The 18,246-nt window shown below is 64.4% G+C and overlaps 1 protein-coding gene across 2 annotated transcripts in view; it reads right to left on the reverse strand.

Annotated features, from left to right (window-relative positions):
* Positions 1-7,455: 7,455 nt before the first annotated feature.
* KCNH2 (potassium voltage-gated channel subfamily H member 2) overlaps positions 7,456-18,246 on the reverse strand; it is a 31,384-nt gene continuing 20,593 nt past the window's right edge. Inside the window, exons 1-11 of one of the 2 annotated variants that reach the window (XM_045837847.1) lie at positions 16,950-17,387; positions 14,657-15,085; positions 13,690-14,077; positions 13,197-13,396; positions 12,448-12,700; positions 11,258-11,451; positions 10,923-11,022; positions 10,025-10,297; positions 9,760-9,946; positions 9,264-9,441; positions 7,456-7,998 (exon numbers count right to left, since the gene is read on the reverse strand). In XM_045837847.1, coding sequence (XP_045693803.1) covers positions 7,849-7,998; positions 9,264-9,441; positions 9,760-9,946; positions 10,025-10,297; positions 10,923-11,022; positions 11,258-11,451; positions 12,448-12,700; positions 13,197-13,396; positions 13,690-14,077; positions 14,657-15,085; positions 16,950-17,057 — 2,460 coding nt within the window. In that variant the 5' untranslated portion in view covers positions 17,058-17,387 and the 3' untranslated portion in view covers positions 7,456-7,848. Of the gene's footprint in view, positions 7,999-9,263; positions 9,442-9,759; positions 9,947-10,024; positions 10,298-10,922; positions 11,023-11,257; positions 11,452-12,447; positions 12,701-13,196; positions 13,397-13,689; positions 14,078-14,656; positions 15,086-16,949; positions 17,388-18,246 lie in introns of those variants that run through there. The other variant, XM_045837846.1, reaches the window with a different exon arrangement.

Raw genomic sequence — 18,246 nt, forward strand, 5'->3', positions numbered from 1 at the left:
AAGTGGATATTTGTGTCTCCGCCCCTCCCCCAAAGTCACTTGTTGAAATCTAATGTCCAAAGTGATTATTAGGAGGCAGGGCCTTTAGGTGATTAGGTCATGAGGGTGGTGCCCCCAGGGATGGGATTAGCGCCCTACGGAACTCTCTCACGCTCTCAGCCACGTGAGGATGGCCATCCATGAACCAAGAAGTGGGGCCTCACCAGATGCTGCATCTGCTGGTGGCTTGACCCTGGACTTCTCGGTCTGCAGACAGTGAGAAATAAATACCTGTGGTTCACAATACACCCCGTCTGTGGTGTTTTGTGATAGCAGCCCACAGGGGCTAAACCCCCCGGGGCTCCTCACACTCCCTGGGGCTGAACTCTCCTTCCAGGAGCCCTCAGAGCCACGCCCCTACCAGACTTTCTAGCAACCCCACCCCACGCACACCTGCGCAGGGTCCCGTCGTGTGTCAGTGTGTGACTGAAGCTGAGTTGTCACCAGATGGCCTTGTCTGAGGAGGGAAGACCCGTGAGACCCTGCCGGGCTCAGATTCCAGTCTCTGCATTCCTCCTCCATGTGGGACAACTGGGTGTTGGAAAGGTTCTGTGTTTCAACTGTTTAAATGAAAGCAATTCCACATCGAGCTGTTGGTGTGACTGCCGAAGCTCTCCTTTGGAGCAAAGAGAACACAGGTTCGGTCCACGAAACCTTTGCTCTCCCCACCCCCACCGCAGTGAGAAATGGAGGTTCGGTCCTTGCAGGGGCCGTTGGGGGCCCACCCCCTGGGCGGGCAAGCATGCACCGCAGGAGAGGCGGGACTCCCAGTACGCCTGCCAAGGCCCCGTGCTCTAACACACACAGACCCCCGGTCCTCTGTGGGGCCGCTTCCAGCTTTCTTGTGGGGAGAAAGGACTCTAAGGGCTGGAACCAGAGACATCACAGTTAGGGTGAGACTCTGCTAATGAAGAAAAAGTGGGCATCCCCCTGGGCCAAATCACAAGCTGTACTTGACCAATGCGGAGCCAGAGAGAGAGAGAGAGCACCCACGCCCTTGCTTCCCCACGAGTCAGAAGGCATTCCGCATCCAGAGGGCAAATCAGGAACTGGGGGGACTGGGAATGGCTACGTGTGGATAGGCCGAATGAGGGGACCACCGCCGGATCACAGTCGGTCCCCGCCCCTCCAGGGACCTCCCCACATCCAAACACCCTCCATGCAGAAGGGCTGAAAGGGTGTAGGCCTGCCCGCGTCCAGGCAAGAAGTCAGGGGAGTGGGCGCATCTTTACCAACGACAAGAGCGTCTCTGCTGCGTCTCGGCTGCATCCTCGGGATGTTTCCCTAAACAGGGAAGCCCGGTGCAGGGGCAGGTCCTCGTCCTATTGGCCCCCGCAGCTCGCCAGGCATTCAGTCAAAGGAGCTGTCTCCTCGCCGGAGTCACTGGCAGCTCTTCTGCATTTTACTCATTTCCAAACCACAAATTTGACATTTACCCAGAACACTCAATGCTTGCCCGACCGTTGGCAAAAAAAAGGAGCAGGAAATGAGGCATCTGTCCTCAGCCAGTGGTGCTCTGCCCAGCCCCTCCGTCCCCAGGGCCTTGTCCGCTGGGAGCTGCGTCTCTAATAAGCACTGACCGTCCCTTCCAGACCCTGCTCCTCCGCCGAGCGCCCGAGGTCACACGAGGGCGGCCCGGGCTGGACTCCAGCCTCTGCCTCTGCAGGGGAGAAGCTCAGTGGCTGCTGAAGGGCTTTGTCTGAGACCCAGGCTGAGCCGCTCTGCCTAAAATCAAGCACCCCCTCCTTTCAGGGCCACCTGTGCGGAAGGACAGGGACAGAGCCACTGGACGCAGCCCAGCCGTCCTCAGACCCCCACCACCCTGCACCTCCTCCTGCCCCTCATTACGGATCGAGACTTCTCGCAGTGGGGAAAGTGCTCGCTAATCAGAAGAAAGAGAAGAGGGAAGGAGCGGGGAGAAAACTTGGCCTGGGGCATTGCTCCCTTCTAGGGACATGGTGCATTCTGGGCCCGTCAGAGGTACACGGTGTGTCTGGCTAGTGTCCCCAGGGCCTGGCAGGGCCACCGAGAAGGAGAAGGGTAGGGTGCCGGGCAAGGCCAGCTGAGCGCATCCCAGAGAACGCAGAGCGGGCCTGCCCCTCCAGCAAGAGGGAGACCAGAGTGTCGGGGGGGGCAGGCAGGCAGGCAAGGGAGGGGTGCAGGCAGAGAAGGGCTTTTCGAAAGACAGGAGCCAACTGAGAGGGTCTTGGCAGGACGAGGGAGGAGCCCAGCCAGTGAGAAAGGCGCAGCAAGGCGGCCCAGGGTTTCAGGCTGGGAGGCCTGAGGGCCTCTTTGCGGTCCTTTTCTGGGCTATGCTGTGAGGTCACTTCCCCGGCGCGCACGAGGGCCACCAAAATCTTCATGTGTCTCCGGCTCCAGGCAGCAGCCTGTGGCGAGTGGAGTTCTGGGGTACGAAAGAGGTGGGGAGTGTCCCGCCTGAGACAGGTGGCATGGGAGAGAGGTGGCAGAAGCCACAGCATGCTTAGGGGACAGGGGTCTGCAGAGACACAAGTCACAGGAGGGGCTGACCCAGAACAGAAGCCTCATCATCCCAGACAGACGGGGGGCGGGGTGTGCACTGGGGGCGCCCTATTCTGCACAGGATGGGGCTCCAGCCGACTCTCAGCGTCCTCAGGGAAACCCCTGAGCCGGAACTGGAGGGCAGAGGGCGTCTGGGCCACGTGCCAATCACTGTTCAACCCAGCCCCCCCACCCCCGCGCTCCTGTCACCAGCCCTGGGAAGAGACCCCCACAGAAAGCCAACCTCCCAAGCAGGGAGGTCACAGTTCGGAAGCATCTAGGGCGGCTTGACATTGAATAAAGCACGTGGTCATCGTCCCATCTGCTGAGAGTCTCATTGCACTGAGGCCACTCAAGCCCATGAGAACAGCCTCGTCTGACCCTGCCCGTGTCCCTTGTCATCATGGTCCCTCCGAGTCCCCGGATGCTGTCACCTGGCAGGGCACGAAGAAGAAGCGTGGCCGGCCCCCACCGGCGCCGCCTGGCGCGAGGCCTCCCCGGGCTGCCTCCCCAAGGGCTGATCTGCCTGCAGTTAGCACCAGAGTCTTTTGCAGCCAGACCTTCTGCTACGGCTAATTTTAAAATAATGGCAGAACATCCTGCTACATTCTCCCGCTCCGGTTTCTTAGCGATGGCTCTTGTAGACTTCCAGCTCACTTATAAGGTATGATTATAAAATAATAAAGCTGGTTATTTAAACAACCGCTTCGGAATACATTTTTTTTGGAACCCCAGTGTTAACTTAAAAAAAAAAATTTGAACTGTGCTTGGACTATCAAGAATCGCTTTATGTAAACGGTGATCACACTGTAATCAAGATAAAGTGAGTCTTTACGGGGTTTAATATCGTGCACCTATGCAGCTCGAACAGATCTATTACGACCTGATCTTGAACTACATCCTCACTCACCTTTCTACCAACCCCCCTTCTATGACCTGCAGTTACCTAAAAATGTCTCACAACAGTCGCCTGGGAAGACCCGGGGCTGCAAACTCCTTCCAAGATGCTCGGGCGCTGGCGGCCGACCAGCCCACCCCAAGTGTCCTTCTCCAGGTCCCCTGTGGTCGGACCCGCAGGACGCCTACCGGGAAAACGCCTCCTCCCGCGTGTGTGTCGGTGTGAGGTCTCACCTGAACAGCAGGCCCAGCCCCTTCCTGTTCCCCAGGGACTGCCCACCACTTGGGGGTAAGGTGCGTCCCTCGGACCCGAAGGTGGAACAGAAAAGCCCCAGGAGGAACCTCTCAGCCTCAGAAAAGCAGCAGCCACCCGGGGCGGCGAGCAGGAGGCCCGCAGGCAGAGGCCAGCTGGGCGCTGGAGACGCGGAGGGAGACGTCCCAGCAGAGGGCCCGCACCTCCCGGCTCCTCAGCCGAGGCGTCTCGGGGAGACACGAGGTGACCGCTCCTCCTCGGCCGGTCCCCTCCCGGAAGACAGAGGAGGGAACCAGGGAAACGGTGGGCAGAGCTCTAACAAGGGTCTGAGTGGGGTGTTCCCAGGGGTTCGGATCAACTGAGAGCCTGGAGGAGCCCTCCCAGAGGAGGGGACACTGAGCAGGGACTCAGGGGCCGTAAGGTCTTCTCTAGACCACGAGGGACCGAGTTTGCGTGACAAGAAGAGGGAAGACAAGGCCGAGGCAGAGGGAGCAGTCAGCAGGATGTGGCCCCCTGTGGCTGGGGGTCTGGCCCGCGGCAGGAGAAAGGGGTGACTGGAAAGGAAGATGGGGACGCTTGTGCCCTGGAGGGCTTTGTCCTGTGGCCCAAGAGAAGCCTGCCTGTCCCTTCGGGGCCTGGGCCACTCTGGTCCGTCTGCTTATGTAGCACGGGCAGGTCGGTGCCCAACCCTCGGTGGCAGGAGGGGCCTGGCACAGACCTCCCCACCCCCCACCACCACCTATGGCCTGCACTGTGGTAGATCAGACCCGGGAAGTCGGCCGGGCTGCAGGGGCTGCCCCTGGAGGGACAATGGGCTGGTGACACAGCATCGGAGAGGGTGGCGAGCTCAGGTGAGCACTGACCCTCACAGCATGTCCGGCTGTGTCCTGAGAGGATCCCGGCCCCAGAGGGCACGAGACACGGACCCTACCTGTACTTCCGAGCAAGGGCCGACCCCCACGCGCTGAGCTGAGCGGCAGAACGAGGTGGATGATGGAAACAGCGTGGACCTTCCTCCTGGGGTATCAGACCCCACGCCTGCCTGTCCACAGAGGGGCCCCGGGGACCACCAGAAGCCCAGAGACCCTTCCTCAGCCCTCACACCCCACCCTGGCTGCAGAGGAAGACACAGACCCCCCGCATACAAAGTCAAGCACGCAGGCCTCTATGATGTTAAGGACTTGACTACCAATCACTACCGAAACCAGAGAGGCGCATTTCGTGAGCTGCCGAGTACCTCCTGCCAAGGAGCCGCTGTGCTTGGCACGGGACGGGGGACAGGCCGTAGCACAGAGGCAATGAGCCCCCCAGATCCAGCAGTCCAGGGCGCTGAGAGAGTGTGGGGACGGCAGAGGGTGGGGCAGTCACACAACGGGGTTCCCAGCCCCAGGGAGGGGGCTCCGAGCCTTTCCCAGAAGAGGCGCCTGAGGACCACCAGGAATTCGCCAGGCAGAGGAGGCTCCAGGCATAGGAGCAGGCGGTACAAAAATCTTCAGAGGAGAGAAGGTTCTAGAAACACCAGAACCTTGCAAAGATCTAGTCGCCGTCCCTTGAGCAAGGGGGGCCGTGTGCACAAGCAAGGGTTAAGCGAGCAGCAGGTGGCGGCTCAGGGCGCCCCAGCTCTGTTGTCAGAAGCTGCGGCTCAGGCAGGGCTCCGCAGCCTCGGGGGCAGCCTCAGGGGCAGCCTGGGGCTCCAGTTTCGGGCACTGGGAACCACGCTGGGCACAAAGGACATGTTCTGTGAGCATCTGTCCCTCCTATTTGCCAGTGAAATGTGGAGATGGACTTCCTGGGCTGAGCGGGGGCGGGAGTCCAGGGGAGCGCAGGTGCGGAGGCAAGCTTGCACCTGGACCTCGGGTGGCGGTTGAGTCACGAGGCCAGAACACCCCACCAGGGCCTCACCCAGCTCCCGGGCCCTTGGTGCACAGGTGGAGGTGAGGCGGGGGGCAGCCTGGCCCCACTCCTTGGGCTCCAGACCACAGCCCCGGTCCGTGGGGCAGCTCCAGGTCTTTCCTGGGTGCTGGCAACCCCATGGGGCTCTTTCCTTGCCCCCTCTTTCCTTTCCTGCCTCTCTGGCCCTCTTGGTCTGGGAGAAGCCTCAGCATCTCTGGACTACAGTCCAGCCCTGCAGGAGAGGAGGGGCCTACAGCGCCACCCCCGCCCCGCCCACCACCAAAGTCCTTGTCAGTCTGTGAGCCCAGGTCACAGTGGTGGCCAGGGAGCAGGTCCAGTGCAGGCATGAGGACAGACACAAAGAAGCTGGTCACCAGGGTGAGGGGCCAGAGCCCAGGAAAGATGCCCCTCTGCTCCCTCTAGCCCCCAGCCCTGCCTCTCCAGCCCAAGGGTCTCCAACCCCAGGGAGGTAGGCTCTGCTTGCATTCATTCATTCATTCACTCATTCAACATGGCGCATATTCCAGCGGCAGGCACTGCTCTGGGCCCTGCAGGATCTCACAAGCCCCAGCCTCACTCACTCCGTATCTTCCCACCATCGGGCCAGCAGAGGACACAGCCCATTTGCCTGCCCAGGGATTGTCCCGGGATGCAGAGTGGCTGCAGGGTGGGCCCCACAGCTCATTCTGTCCTCTCGTCCTGAGGCCCAGGCATGAGGTGCCCCTTAGGCATCCCCCATCCAGGGCTCACAGGTCACTGTCACCCCTTCTGCCTGGCCCACCTCTCTCTGTAGCCCTTCTGGACCCCTGGTCCCGGGGTCTCACCCCTCTCCCGTCTGTGTGCCCTGGCGCACAACTGTGCAAACAGGGGAGAGCCTGTTCCTCTCTCCCACCTTCCCTGGGTGCAGTGAAGACCCCTCCCAGCTGCTCAGAGGCCCGGGTCCCTCCTCCCACACCCACCCTGTCCCAAGCAGTGAGAGTGGCCGTGTTTGGCTTTATAGCGAGGTCGACAAACTCACTTCCAAGGGTCAGGGGTTGTGGGACTCGGGGGTCTCTGGAGGCCTTTGGAGGCAGGGTCGCCCACCCGAAGAGCCGGCCACTGCACACGCTCCTCGGGGAAGCAGGGTGGCCACCCACACCTGCACACACACACACACACGAGAGCACCCCACCCTTCCCTAGCCCAGGGACGTATTCTGACTTGTTACCCCAATAACAGGCATGAGCCCCCCTCTTTGGGCAGCTCCTCCGTGATAGGGGATCACAGGTGATGGAGGTGAGGCCCACCTGCAGCCAGACCCCAGGGGAGCTCTGGGCACGTCTAGGGAACCAGGGTGCCCCGAGTGTGTGGGGGCCCAATTATACACGGTTGAGGTCTGGATTAAGGTCAAGGTAAGGTCGAGTCAGGGGTTTGAAGGTCTGGGCTTAGACTTAGGCCAAACACAGCCGCAAGTCTCAGCCGGTGCGGCCAGGGCTCACGGACTGTGCAGGGGACAGGGGTGTGGCTGGGTTAGTGGTCCAGGCAGGGCCGGCCCAGCGCCAGTACCAGCCAGCACAGCAACCTGACCCTGAGGGGCGGGGCCCAGGCCTGCACCCCCTTCGGATGTCTCCCCATTCAAAACCGTCCGGGTGGTTCTTGGCTGTCCTGAGCCCAGGAAGCCCTGTCCGTGACCTGCCCCAGCCCCCAGGGAGCACCCTCCACCGCACGTGCCCCACACTCAGACACGGAGGCAGCACCCATGGGCCCTTCGTGTGGATTCTTGCCGAGGCCGGGGCACACACACGTGTGAACCTGAACACAGGAAGCGGAGTGTTGAGGCCACACCCTCCCAGCACCACTGGAGTCTCCTCAGGATAATTATTTATTATTCATAGTCATCAGCATCTTCATTAATTATTCATATGATCCTTAATTATTATCCTTAACAATAAGAGCAGTAAATAGCAGAAAAGTCCTTGAGGTGCCTAAGGCCCAGGGCCGGGTGCCTCCAGGCAGTTAGACCAGCTACTGCCCCCAGGGCAGTGGGGGGACCCCAGACCCCTGCCACTGCCCGGCCCTGCCCCTGCCCCTCCCGCTGGGGCCCAGGGGACTGCAGGAGGAGATGGTCCCAAGGGCTGGAGAGGGGCTGTGCCTTGAGTTCCTCTCCCCTTCCTGGCCAGGGCCTCCGGGGCGGGGCCTCTGAGGGGAGGGGCCCAGGGAGTGCGCTGAACCCTGCGTGAGCCACGTGCCCACACCGGGCCGCCCCACTAACTGCCTGGGTCTGAGCCATGTCTGTGCAGGGGCTGGGAGGTGAGGGTGCCCAGCTGGCCCGGCAGGGAGAGGCGTCGAGGAGGGCCATCTTGGGGGAGCTCCGGGGCCCCCGGGGGGAGCTCTTCACACACCATGAACTGGGAAACCTGCGGAGAACAGAGAGTGTAAGAGGCGAGGAGCCCTCAGAGGAAAAGGCAGGGCGTGGGGGGGCAGTCAAGCGGCTAGAGAGCAGCGTTGCAGTTCAGAGAGGGCCCAGAGAATCCGGTGACAGAGGACAGGACGGAAAGGGGCTGCAGAGGGCACACTGAAGGGCCAAGGCAGACAGAGCAGGACACCAGCCACCCAGGGAGGCGCTGACAATTAAAGCACACAAATGCACGATCGAGCAGGGGCGGGGCGAGCGTCCTTGACGCCGAGTCCGAGCCCCGCCCCCGCGGGTGAGGGGGCGGGGTGGTACTCAAGGCCACGCCCCTTCCTCCCCAGGGACTGTGGCAGCTAAATCCAAACGAACCCAGAACGATGGGCCCTGAGCTGGGACAGAAAGAGAAACAAGGTTCCTTCCTCCAATCTAGAAAGAACTCAGGGACCGAATGCAGAGGCAGGCTGGAGGCCAGGCCCCGGCAGGCCAGGGAGCGCGCCAGGGCAGGTGGCGGGGTGTGTGGGGCTGACAAGCCCGCTGTGAGCTGTGCGTGGGAGGCTGTGAAGGGAGACTGGCACATTTGCTGACGTGGGCTCTGTGTCTGCAAACAGGAGCAGGCGGCATGCGGGAGGGGGAGCGGACGCCAGAGGCAGGAGGACAGATCCCAGGACGCCTCCGGTCGCCAGAGGAGCCCCTTCTCGGGGCCGGGACACAGCTGTCCCATCAGGAGGCCACTCAGGAGAGGACAAGGGGCAGCAGACGCCCATCTCAAGCAGGAGGGGACAGATGTGGACCGGACGTGCCCCCTTAGGAGCTAGTCAAAGCCCTGTGAGGTGGCCAGCATGACAGCCATGGCTGCCAGAGTCAGATCTAGGGGTGCCATTGCTACCAGGGACCTAGGACCCAGTCCCAAGGGCTCACTGGCACGCAGCACTGGCTACCAGGTCTCGGGCTCCATCAGTGCCCCCTTGCAGACCACTCGTGGTCAGGACCCAGGCACCACGAGCAGAGCCGGCTGTTCCAGTATGACAAAAGGGTGCCCAGGCCACTCAGCCTGCCAGTGCCTCTGCCCAGCTGTCTGCGGGCTTTGGTTTGGGGGCCCTCGGCCTTGCCTGTGCCCACAGCTCCTGAGGCAGCCCTCCTCCCGCCCAGCCGGGCAGGTGGCTGGGGCCCAGGGCTGAGCAGAAAGGGCAGCAGAGGAGGTTTGGGTGGAACTGGCTCCGAAAGGGCAGGGCTGGGGTGCGGGGGTGGGAAGGGGGCTTTGGACCTTACCTGAGAAAGCGAGTCCAGGGTGAGGGGGGGGATGGGGCTGACGGGCAGCAGAGGACAGGTAGAGGTGGGGCCAGGCCCCGGGGTGGTCACAGCACTGTAGGCGGGCGGGACCAGCGTCATCTGCCTCTGTAGCAGCTGCAGGATGGTGGCCATGTCTGCACTGAGCCGGGTCTCCAGCCTGGGTCAAGAAGGAGGAGGATGCTCTGGGTCTCGGGGAAGCAGAGACACCGGTAACAGTGACTGTGAGAGACTCTGTGGAGGGGCCAGCTGGTCAACCCCAGGCCCAGTCTTCACCCTAGCTAGGTGTGGCTCGACTCTGAGTGGAAGGAGTCCCCTGCCGGGCACACGGGCAGGCCTAGATGCAGGACACTCTCCATTCTCTCTACGGCACTGCCAGGAACCCAGAGATGACACCGCAGTACGGCACGACCCTCGGACCCCCCCTACACACCCCCAGACCGGATGGGGCTAGACTGGACCTCAGGGGCTGCGTCACCTGTTGAGCTGCCTCTGGAGGGCGTCCAGCCTGCTCTCCACGTCGCCCCGGGACCGCCGGCCGGGGCTGGAAAGAGGGATGTTGAGGAGGCTTGGGGTGGGGGCGGGGCATCGAGGCAGCTCCTGGTACTGGCGGCCCCGGCTGTCCCCCCAGAAGCTGAAGATGTTGGACACCCCCGAGAAGGCACCTGGAGCCAGACAGCTGGGTGAGGGAGACTGGGACCCAGGCCAGCCCCCCAGCCCCTCCCCTCCAGCCCGCGCCCTACCTGACAGTGGGTTACAAGTGTCACTGCTCTTCTCACAGTCCTCCGTCAGGGGCTCCCCACCGGGCGGCTCTCCGGGGGGCCTGGGGCTGGAGAAGGGCACCAGGCGGAGGGGGCTGGAGCCGCGGCCTGGGCCCTCATCGTCACTGCTGTCTGGGCTGGAGGGGCCACTGGACGGGGTCTCCCCCCACGGCCCCCCTGGCCGGCCCTGGCCACTCGGCCCTGCCCCCGCCCGGCCAGACCCCAAGGCCGACACCTCCCCTGGCTGTTCCGGGTCTGTGGGAGACAGAGAAGGGCCTCAAAGAGGGCAGGACTTGTGGAGGGGACACAGCAGCGGGCACGGGAGGGGACAGGAGGGGATAGGAGGGGGCCAGAGCAGGCAGAATGTGGCGGGACGCCCTGGGGTGTCTTCTGCTCTCCACCCGCCAAGCAGGCTGAGAACTCGGGGCGACAGGACGAGGTCATCTGCGACGGCGGGCCGCCCAGACGCGGGCAGTGGCACTGCAGGGCGGCCTCTCTGGGTGGCTGGGCCCTAGGCCGTGGTCCCCCGCCCCCTTACTCTCCTTTGTCCTGTCTCTTTTGCTCTCATCAGTTGGAGGCAGTGCCCACCCAGAAGCCGGCCCTGGGAGGGCCAAAGCAGCTCAGGCACGCCCCTGCCGTGGAGGGCAAAAGAAGGCTTCCTGGAGGAGGTGCCAGTTCAAGTGGGCCTGAAAAGATGGGCTGCGCTTGGACAGCTGGGGTGAGGAGCGAGGACCTCTGAAGGTACGGGCAGGACTGTCTGCTGGAGCCTGAACGGAGCAGACGCGCGGGACCCGGAGCTCCGCCCTCGTCACCTGGGCCCCGCCCTCCGCCCGGGGTCCCGCCTCCCGCAGACCCCGCCCCCGCCCCTCCCCCGCCTCACCCTTGTCGGTGCGCCTGCGGAAGGACAGCTTGCGCTTGCGTTGCCGGCTAAAGCCCCCCTCCAGCTCCGCGCTGCCGGGAGAGCCGGGGATCATGTTGGTCTGGAACCAAGTGAGGCGTCAGGACCCTTAAGCGCCACCCGCCCGCCCGGGTCAAGCTCCAACCCCCTCCTCGTTAACTGAGATGATGAAGCAAGGCGCTCCGTCCTGGTCAAAGGCTCCCCGCAGAGACGCGAGCTCTGCCCCGAGGACTGGAGCTGAGGCTGCGACTCCGTGCCATTTGACAGGCAGGGGAGCGAGCCCAGAAGGTCACACGGCCGAAGGGCAGCCCACTCACGTCTCGCAGGTTGAACGTGATCTCCAGGCTGGACCAGAAGTGGTCGGAGAACTCAGGGTACATGTCCAGCACCTCCAGCAGGTCGTCGCGATGGATCTTGTGCAGGTCGCAGTAGGTGAGGGCCCGCACGTCCCCGTTGGACTTGCCAGGCCGCGCGTAAAGGTTCAGAGGCTCTCCGAAAATGTCATTTTTCCCTGGAGGCCACGCACAGAGAGGGTGGCTCAGCCCCTGGGGCGGCAGTAAGTGCCCGTCTTCCTGAATTTTCACACTTGGCCCCCAGCCGGCCCACCGCCCCTCAGCTCCCAAAGGCAGGTGCTCAGTGTGGCCAGCAGTGCCTGAGGGGGGAAGGGCAGCCCCAGGACCAGCCCCATGCCCAGCTCTGCCCATGACCCAGGCTTCCTTAAGTTCCAACTTCACACCACACACCCCCACCCCGGGAAATCCATGTCCCAAACGCCCCCTCCCTGGCCGGTGACTGCACCCTCGTAACAGTGTTTTCCAAACTATAGATCAGAACACAGTAGGGACTCAAGACCAACATCTGGTTTACGGAAAGAAAATAGGCTGGCGTAGCCTGGCACAAACAGAAACCACCTAGGAAGGCTGGGTGTTGCATCGAGAAGCTGGCTTCGCTGTGCTTGGGGGTGTTTGTGAGCTGAGACACAGAAATCTCAAACGGCCCCCCGTGCCCAGGGAGGAACAGGAAAAGAGGGCAGCAGGTCCCCTGCCCAGGCACACCTGCCCAGGTGTACAGTAGGGTGGGAAGGAAGGGGCCAGACGGGAAGAGGGGCGGGACACCCTTTGCTCAGCTGGGCTTGGGTGTATCGCGTGAGGCTGCAGGGACTTTAGGAAATTCCCTCAGTAAAGTCAAATGTGTCGCCCACCACGCTCCGCTGCCCACCATGGAGCAGGGTTCGGTGCTGCTTGAAGGAAGCCACGCACCCCCGCCTCCCTACCTGTGGGGAGATCCCAAAGGGAAACCCTCGGAGCATGGGAACCCTCAGAGTCCAGCAGCCCGGCCCCCCGGGGGGGCCCCTCTGCTGCCCCACACTGAACAGGGGTGAATGAAAGGACCCTATGGCCCCCCTAAGCAATTCCTGTTCCACAGACTTCACCACCGTGTCCTCCACGGGCTGGGGCCTCCCCAAGCCCTCGCGCACCATCCGGCCCCGCGCCCAGTCCCAGCGTACCCAGGATGGCCACGACGATGTCGCCCCGCAGGATCTCGATGGAGCCCCGGGAGATGAAATAGAGGGCAGTGAGCAGGTCCCCCGCGTGCACCAGCGTGTCCCCGGGCGGCGCGTGCGTGGTCTTGAACTTCATGGCCAGAGCCCGCAGGCAGCCCTTGGTGGCCCCTCGGAAGGGCTTGCAGTGCTGCAGCAGCGAGCGGTTCAGGTGCAGGCAGATGTCCGCCTGCAGGCACTCGGGGAAGCCCTTCAGCACCTGGGGGGGGGGGGGCCGGGCCGGCTCAGTGCGCCACTCCCTGGACCCCACCCCACCCAAGATCCAGGGGGAAGTCTCGGGGTCCAGTGCAAGGCCCACTGTGAGGGGTGGGGGAGGACCTGGGGACCTATGCCATTCCACCCCTTCTAGCTGGGCTACCTTGGGGGGGACGGCGCCTCCTTGCCCTGGGCCACCATTTGTTTATGTGTCAGGTGTGGAGACCAGTTCCTGGCCCGGCTGTGGTTGAGAGGATTAACCACAGTGGCCTGCCTGCAAGGGCCTGGCCACCACCTTCCCCAAACTGAAGGCCCTCCCAGTAAATGAGCTCCAAGGGCAAAGGAGAGCGACACACCTCTCAGGGTCCTTGTAAGCACTCCCTGTGACCACCTGAACCACAGAGTGTGAGACGTGCTCACGGCAGCTAGAGGCGTCCCCCACCGCCCCTCGGCTCCCTCCAGCCCACACCACCCGCGGGCAGGAAGCCCAGCGGCCTCACCGCGTTCATGTCGATGCCGTTGGTGTAGGACCAGGCGTGCTGGAAGTACTCCTCGAGGCGCTGGCGCAGCGGGTTGGGGATCTGGTGGAAGCGGATGAACTCACGCACGCGGAGCATCTGCGTGTGGTAGCGGGCCGTGCCCGAGTACAGCCGCTGGATGATGGCCGACACGTTGCCAAAGATGCTGGCGTACATGAGGGCTGGGGGCGGGGGTGAGTGGGGCCGTCAGCGTCCGAGGGACCCGCCCGCCCCTGCACCAGTCAAAAACACACGCAGTCACGTCTCCGTGTGAATACACACACTAGTCTCAGACACAGAAGCGCAGGCACGGACGCCCTTGGGACCTGCCTGTGCCCCTACCCTGGTCTCCCCGCCCCCAAACGCAGCGTGATGCGGCCCCGGACTCCGGAAGTCCCAGGGCCCCCCTTAGCGTGCGCCCCCCCTCCCTCTGGGGCTCCTCCCACCGCCCCGCCCACACCCAGCGCACACTCACAGCCAATGAGCATGACGCAGATGGAGAAGATCTTCTCCGAGTTGGTGTTGGGGGAGACGTTGCCGAAGCCCACGCTGGTCAGGCTGCTGAAGGTGAAGTAGAGGGCCGTGACGTACTTGTCCTTGATAGAGGGGCCGCCCAAGCCGCTGCTGTTGTACGGCTTGCCGATCTGGTCGCCCAGGTTGTGCAGCCAGCCGATGCGCGAGTTCATGTGCGGCTGCTCCATGTTGCCGATGGCGTACCAGATGCAGGCCAGCCAGTGCGCAATGAGCGCGAAGGTGCACATGAGCAGGAACAGCACCGCCGCCCCGTACTCCGAGTAGCGGTCCAGCTTCCGCGCCACGCGCACCAGCCGCAGCAGCCGCGCCGTCTTCAGCAGCCCAATCAGCTGGGGTGGGAGGAGACAGTCCACGGGGGGCAAATGAAAAGTGGAGGCACTGCAGCCCTGCAGCCCTGGGGGGAGGGGGTGGGCATCGGAGGAAAGGTCCCCAGAGACTTCCCCCCCCCCCCGCCCAACCTCCTCCTAATCATCCAAGTGCCTCCCACGCACTGAGCCCAGCACAGGGTCCCATCACTCTTTGAGCTAGCTTTGTGACAAGGGGCGAGTGGCCTCCGTGGTGCGAATGAGGAAGCTGGAGCTCAGAAAGGTGCAACCCCCACCCTAAGCTGCCTGGCCAGAGGTCCCACCAGCTTCCTGGGCACTTCTGTGCGAATTGGAAGACAGTGGCCTCTTTGGAGAGACAAATGGGGTAGACACACCCCCTCAGGAGCTCTGTACCTGGTGAGTGGCTAGGTGGGTCAGGGGACTGGCCTGGGTCAGCCACAGCAGCCTCCAGGCCCCTGCCGCCCTCTCTCTCTCTCTCTAGCCACTGCTTGACTCCACCACCTCCCACCGCTTATCACCCTTCCACCGCCACCCCCTGGCCTCCGCCCCCCTGGCCTCCGCCCTCCTCTCCTACCAACCCACCTCCTCCGAGCCGGAGCCAAAGATGAGTAGGTCGAAGGGGATGGCGGCCACCATGTCAATGAGGAACCAGCCCTTGAAGTAGTGGACGGCGATGCGGCCAGGGTGGCTGACCACCTCCTCGTTGGCGTTGACGTAGGTGGTGCGGAAGTTGATGAGGATGTCCACGATGAACATGATGTCCACGATGAGGTCCACCACGGCCAGCGGCTGGCAGGCGTAGCCGCAGTCGGGGGCCGCGGGGCCCTCCTCCGTCTCCTTCAGCAGGAAGGCGGCCGAGTAGGGCGTGAAGACGGCCGTGTAGATGACCAGCAGCAGGATGAGCCAGTCCCACACGGCCTTGAAGGGGCTGTAGTGCAGGATCGTCCAGCGGTGGATGCGCGGCGCCTGCAGCTTGTACTCGGGCAGCACATCCGCGCCCAGGGACAGGACCTGGACAGGCAGGGGACACGGAGGTGAGGGGTGACAGCCAACCGGAGGCGGGAGCAAGGGAGGACAGGCCGTGGGACTTCCGGGGTGGCAGCAGGCCACATCTCTGTTGGGGGCGAGCAGAGCACGGGGTCAGGGAGGCCAAAACGTTTTGCCCAGAATGCCCACCCCTCAGCCAAGCAGCCACAGCCAATGGCCACTCCTCACTGTGGGCGCTACAGTTCCTCGCACAGCACAGGGGCCTCCTAGCGGGCTCCGAGTCCAGGACGCCGTCGGTACTGCCGCCCGCCATCAGGGAGGAGTGACTCCCCTGTGGCATCTCACCCACACTCCCCACCCCACCACACGCACACCCCATGGCCTCGGCCCGTGACACTGGCCCAAGGCCACCGCCATCCACACTGAGGCCCCTTGCCCCCCGGGGGAGTGGCTAAAATCCTCTCCCCCCCTGCTCCTGCGGCCCCTTTGCCGCCTGGCCCAGGGCAGCCCCCCCTCCCTCCTACCAAGGCACTCGGAGAACCCAACCCAGCCACACACGTGCCTCCGGGGACACAGAGGGACAGGCACGCAGGCAGCTGTCCGGAAGTGACACACCCAACACAGGCTCACCTTCACATCCTGCCCCTCAACAGGCACCAGAGGCAAGCTCGCCCCCGGACCAGATGGCAGCAGGCACGCTATCCTTCCTCCCCAAGCCAAATTAGAAAGAGCCAGGGCCAGCTTCCCACTGCCCCAGGAGCCTCCGTCTGTCCCCTATGGCCGCCCCCTGCCCCTGCAGACAGGGGACAGAGGGAGGTAACTGCCCCTGGAGGGGTCTCCTTCCAGTGCCTGAGAGGCTGAACCACCCCTGATAGCAGTGACCCGGCCCCGGCTGTGCCCACAGCAGACCAGCACCGCCGCCACGCACACACTGCCCGCGTATGGGGCACACCCGGGACCCGCTCCCACCGGAGCCAGCCCCAGCGCGCCCGCCACCAGCTTACTACCGCGTGGTCTCGGGCCAAGTGCGTCACCTCCCTTGACCTGGCGCCCACAGAAGACTGACGCTCATTTAAGCCAAATCTTGGGTCCTCCCGTGTGGGTGGGAAGGATCTTCCCCATGCGTGTTCCCCAGCGGGGGGGAGATGGTGAGCCCAGGCAGAGAGAACTCAGGGGCCAGGTGCTGGTGGCAGTGGCGGGCTACTCAGACTCGCCCTTGAGCCACCTCCGACACCCCCTGCTCTGCCCGCTCCAGGCTGTCTGACCTGGGGGTGCAGAGGTGGCTCCCAGGAGGTGCCCACAGAGTCATCAGCCTAGGGGACCATGGAGCGGCCGCCAGCACCTCGGGCTATCCCACAGGAGGTGAACCAGGTGCCTCAGATCAGCTGCCCCTGCCGCCAGCCAGTGGCCTCTGACCCCACCTTCCTCGGACTCCTGCCCTGAAACCTGGCCCTCTGAAGCGGCCACCTCAGGTCCACCCCCAGGCCTGGCCCATGCCCACTGGGAGAGGTGTGGTGAGGAGGCATGCTCCTCTCCTCCCCCTGTCCCCTGCCATCCCCTCTGGGCACCTGGTCCATTCCTGCCCTTCCTCTCCTCCCTTAGCATGCTGAGCTCGGAGACTGGGGACCACAGGAGCCCGGGGAGAGGGAAGTCCTGGCCAGAAAGGCACTGGCTGCCCAGCCCCGGCAGGCCTGGGGAGGAGCCAGTTGGAGCCAGGAGCGGGGTGAGCAGGGTGAGCAGGGCTACCGACCCTCCGGTTCCCCAAACGGTCCTGCCTCTCAGAAGCCTTCTCTGGCCTGGAGCCAGAGGCAGCCGGAGACCTCTGGGCTGCGTCCTGAACCAGTGTCCCAGCCCTGGAAGGGGGAGGGAGGGGCCGGGAGTCACCTACCTCCTGGGCCACCAGGCTGGAGATGCGCACGGCCCGCCTTACCCGGCCTTTCTGGGCCCTGGGCTGCAGAGCCCCTGCTCCTCTCGCCTTCCTGGCGGGGGCCGCCATGGAGGACTTGGCTCCCCCCAGCCTGCCTGCCCTGGGGCCCGAGGGCCAGCCGGTGCCTCACCTGCGCTCCAGCAGCAGTCCCAGCGGAGGCTGCGCCCCAGGGACCGGCGGCCTGGCTCCCGGGGCAGCCTCTGGCGTGAAGCCAGGGTCGCTGGGGCTGGGCCCCAGGGCTGGGGTCACCCTGGCAGTGAGCGTGGACAGCGGCCCGCCTGGCTCAGGCTGCCCATGGCCTCCTGGTGCGGCCCCGCTGCCAGGGTGCTGCGCTTTGCCCGCGCCAGCCCAGCGGCGGCAGCGCCGCGGTCGGAACCTCGGCTTCTCCGGCCCGCCCCTCCTCCTCCCAGGTCCCCACCCCCACCGGCCAGCCCGGCCAGCGGGGCCCCCTCCCCCGCAGCCGCTCCGGGCTCCGGGCTGCAGCCGCTCCTGCAGCCCGCACCCCTCCCCCTCCCGGGCAGCCTGGCCTGTCACCACAGATTAATGGTCTCCCCAACACCCCCGCCCCGCCGGCCGGTGCCCAGCCAGCCAGAGTCAGACAGGCACCCAGAGATGGAGAGACTGCCCGGGGACCGGCAGAGCCGGAACACAGGCTCGCACTGACAGAGCCGCACACACAAACACACACGCAGGCCACAGGCACACAGAAGCACACTGTTGTGGGCGCGGGAGCGAGGCAGACACCGGGGCTCCAGGTGGGAACCACGGCCGGGGCCGGGCGGGAGGGGCACAGGCAGCCAGATACGGGGCCCGGGCCGTGGGGGAACATTGTAGACTCCAGGCCAAGGGGCTGGACACCTGGCAGGGACCCAGAGAGCCAGAGGCAGTGGGAGCCCGGCCAGGAGGAGGGCTGAGGAGGCCCGTGCTGGCAGCTCTCTCCCGTGGGCCCGCTGGGGGAGATGCCGTGGAAGGAGCTGGAGGCGACAACAGGGACCGAGGAGTGGCGGGCAAGGGACAGGAGCCCCCCCCCCGCCCCGTCCTGGGCATGTCACCCTCTGCCACGGCTTGAGGGAGGGGCTGGGCTGGCCTCGGGGGTGGTGGGGGATGGCTACAGGAGTTCTTGCCGCCACAGGGGCAGGACACAGGCTAGCCCTGCCACCAGGGAGCGCTGGGCACTGCCCCGGACACCAGTGGTCTCCTCTGGCCCAGGATCCAGGGACCTGATCCCTCCACATCTGTGCACCCACATGCCCTCCCC

Source organism: Phyllostomus hastatus, unplaced genomic scaffold (genome assembly GCF_019186645.2).
Source record: "Phyllostomus hastatus isolate PE091 unplaced genomic scaffold, TTU_PhHast_1.1 phas_contig_244, whole genome shotgun sequence".
Classification (NCBI taxonomy): Eukaryota; Metazoa; Chordata; class Mammalia; order Chiroptera; family Phyllostomidae; genus Phyllostomus; species Phyllostomus hastatus.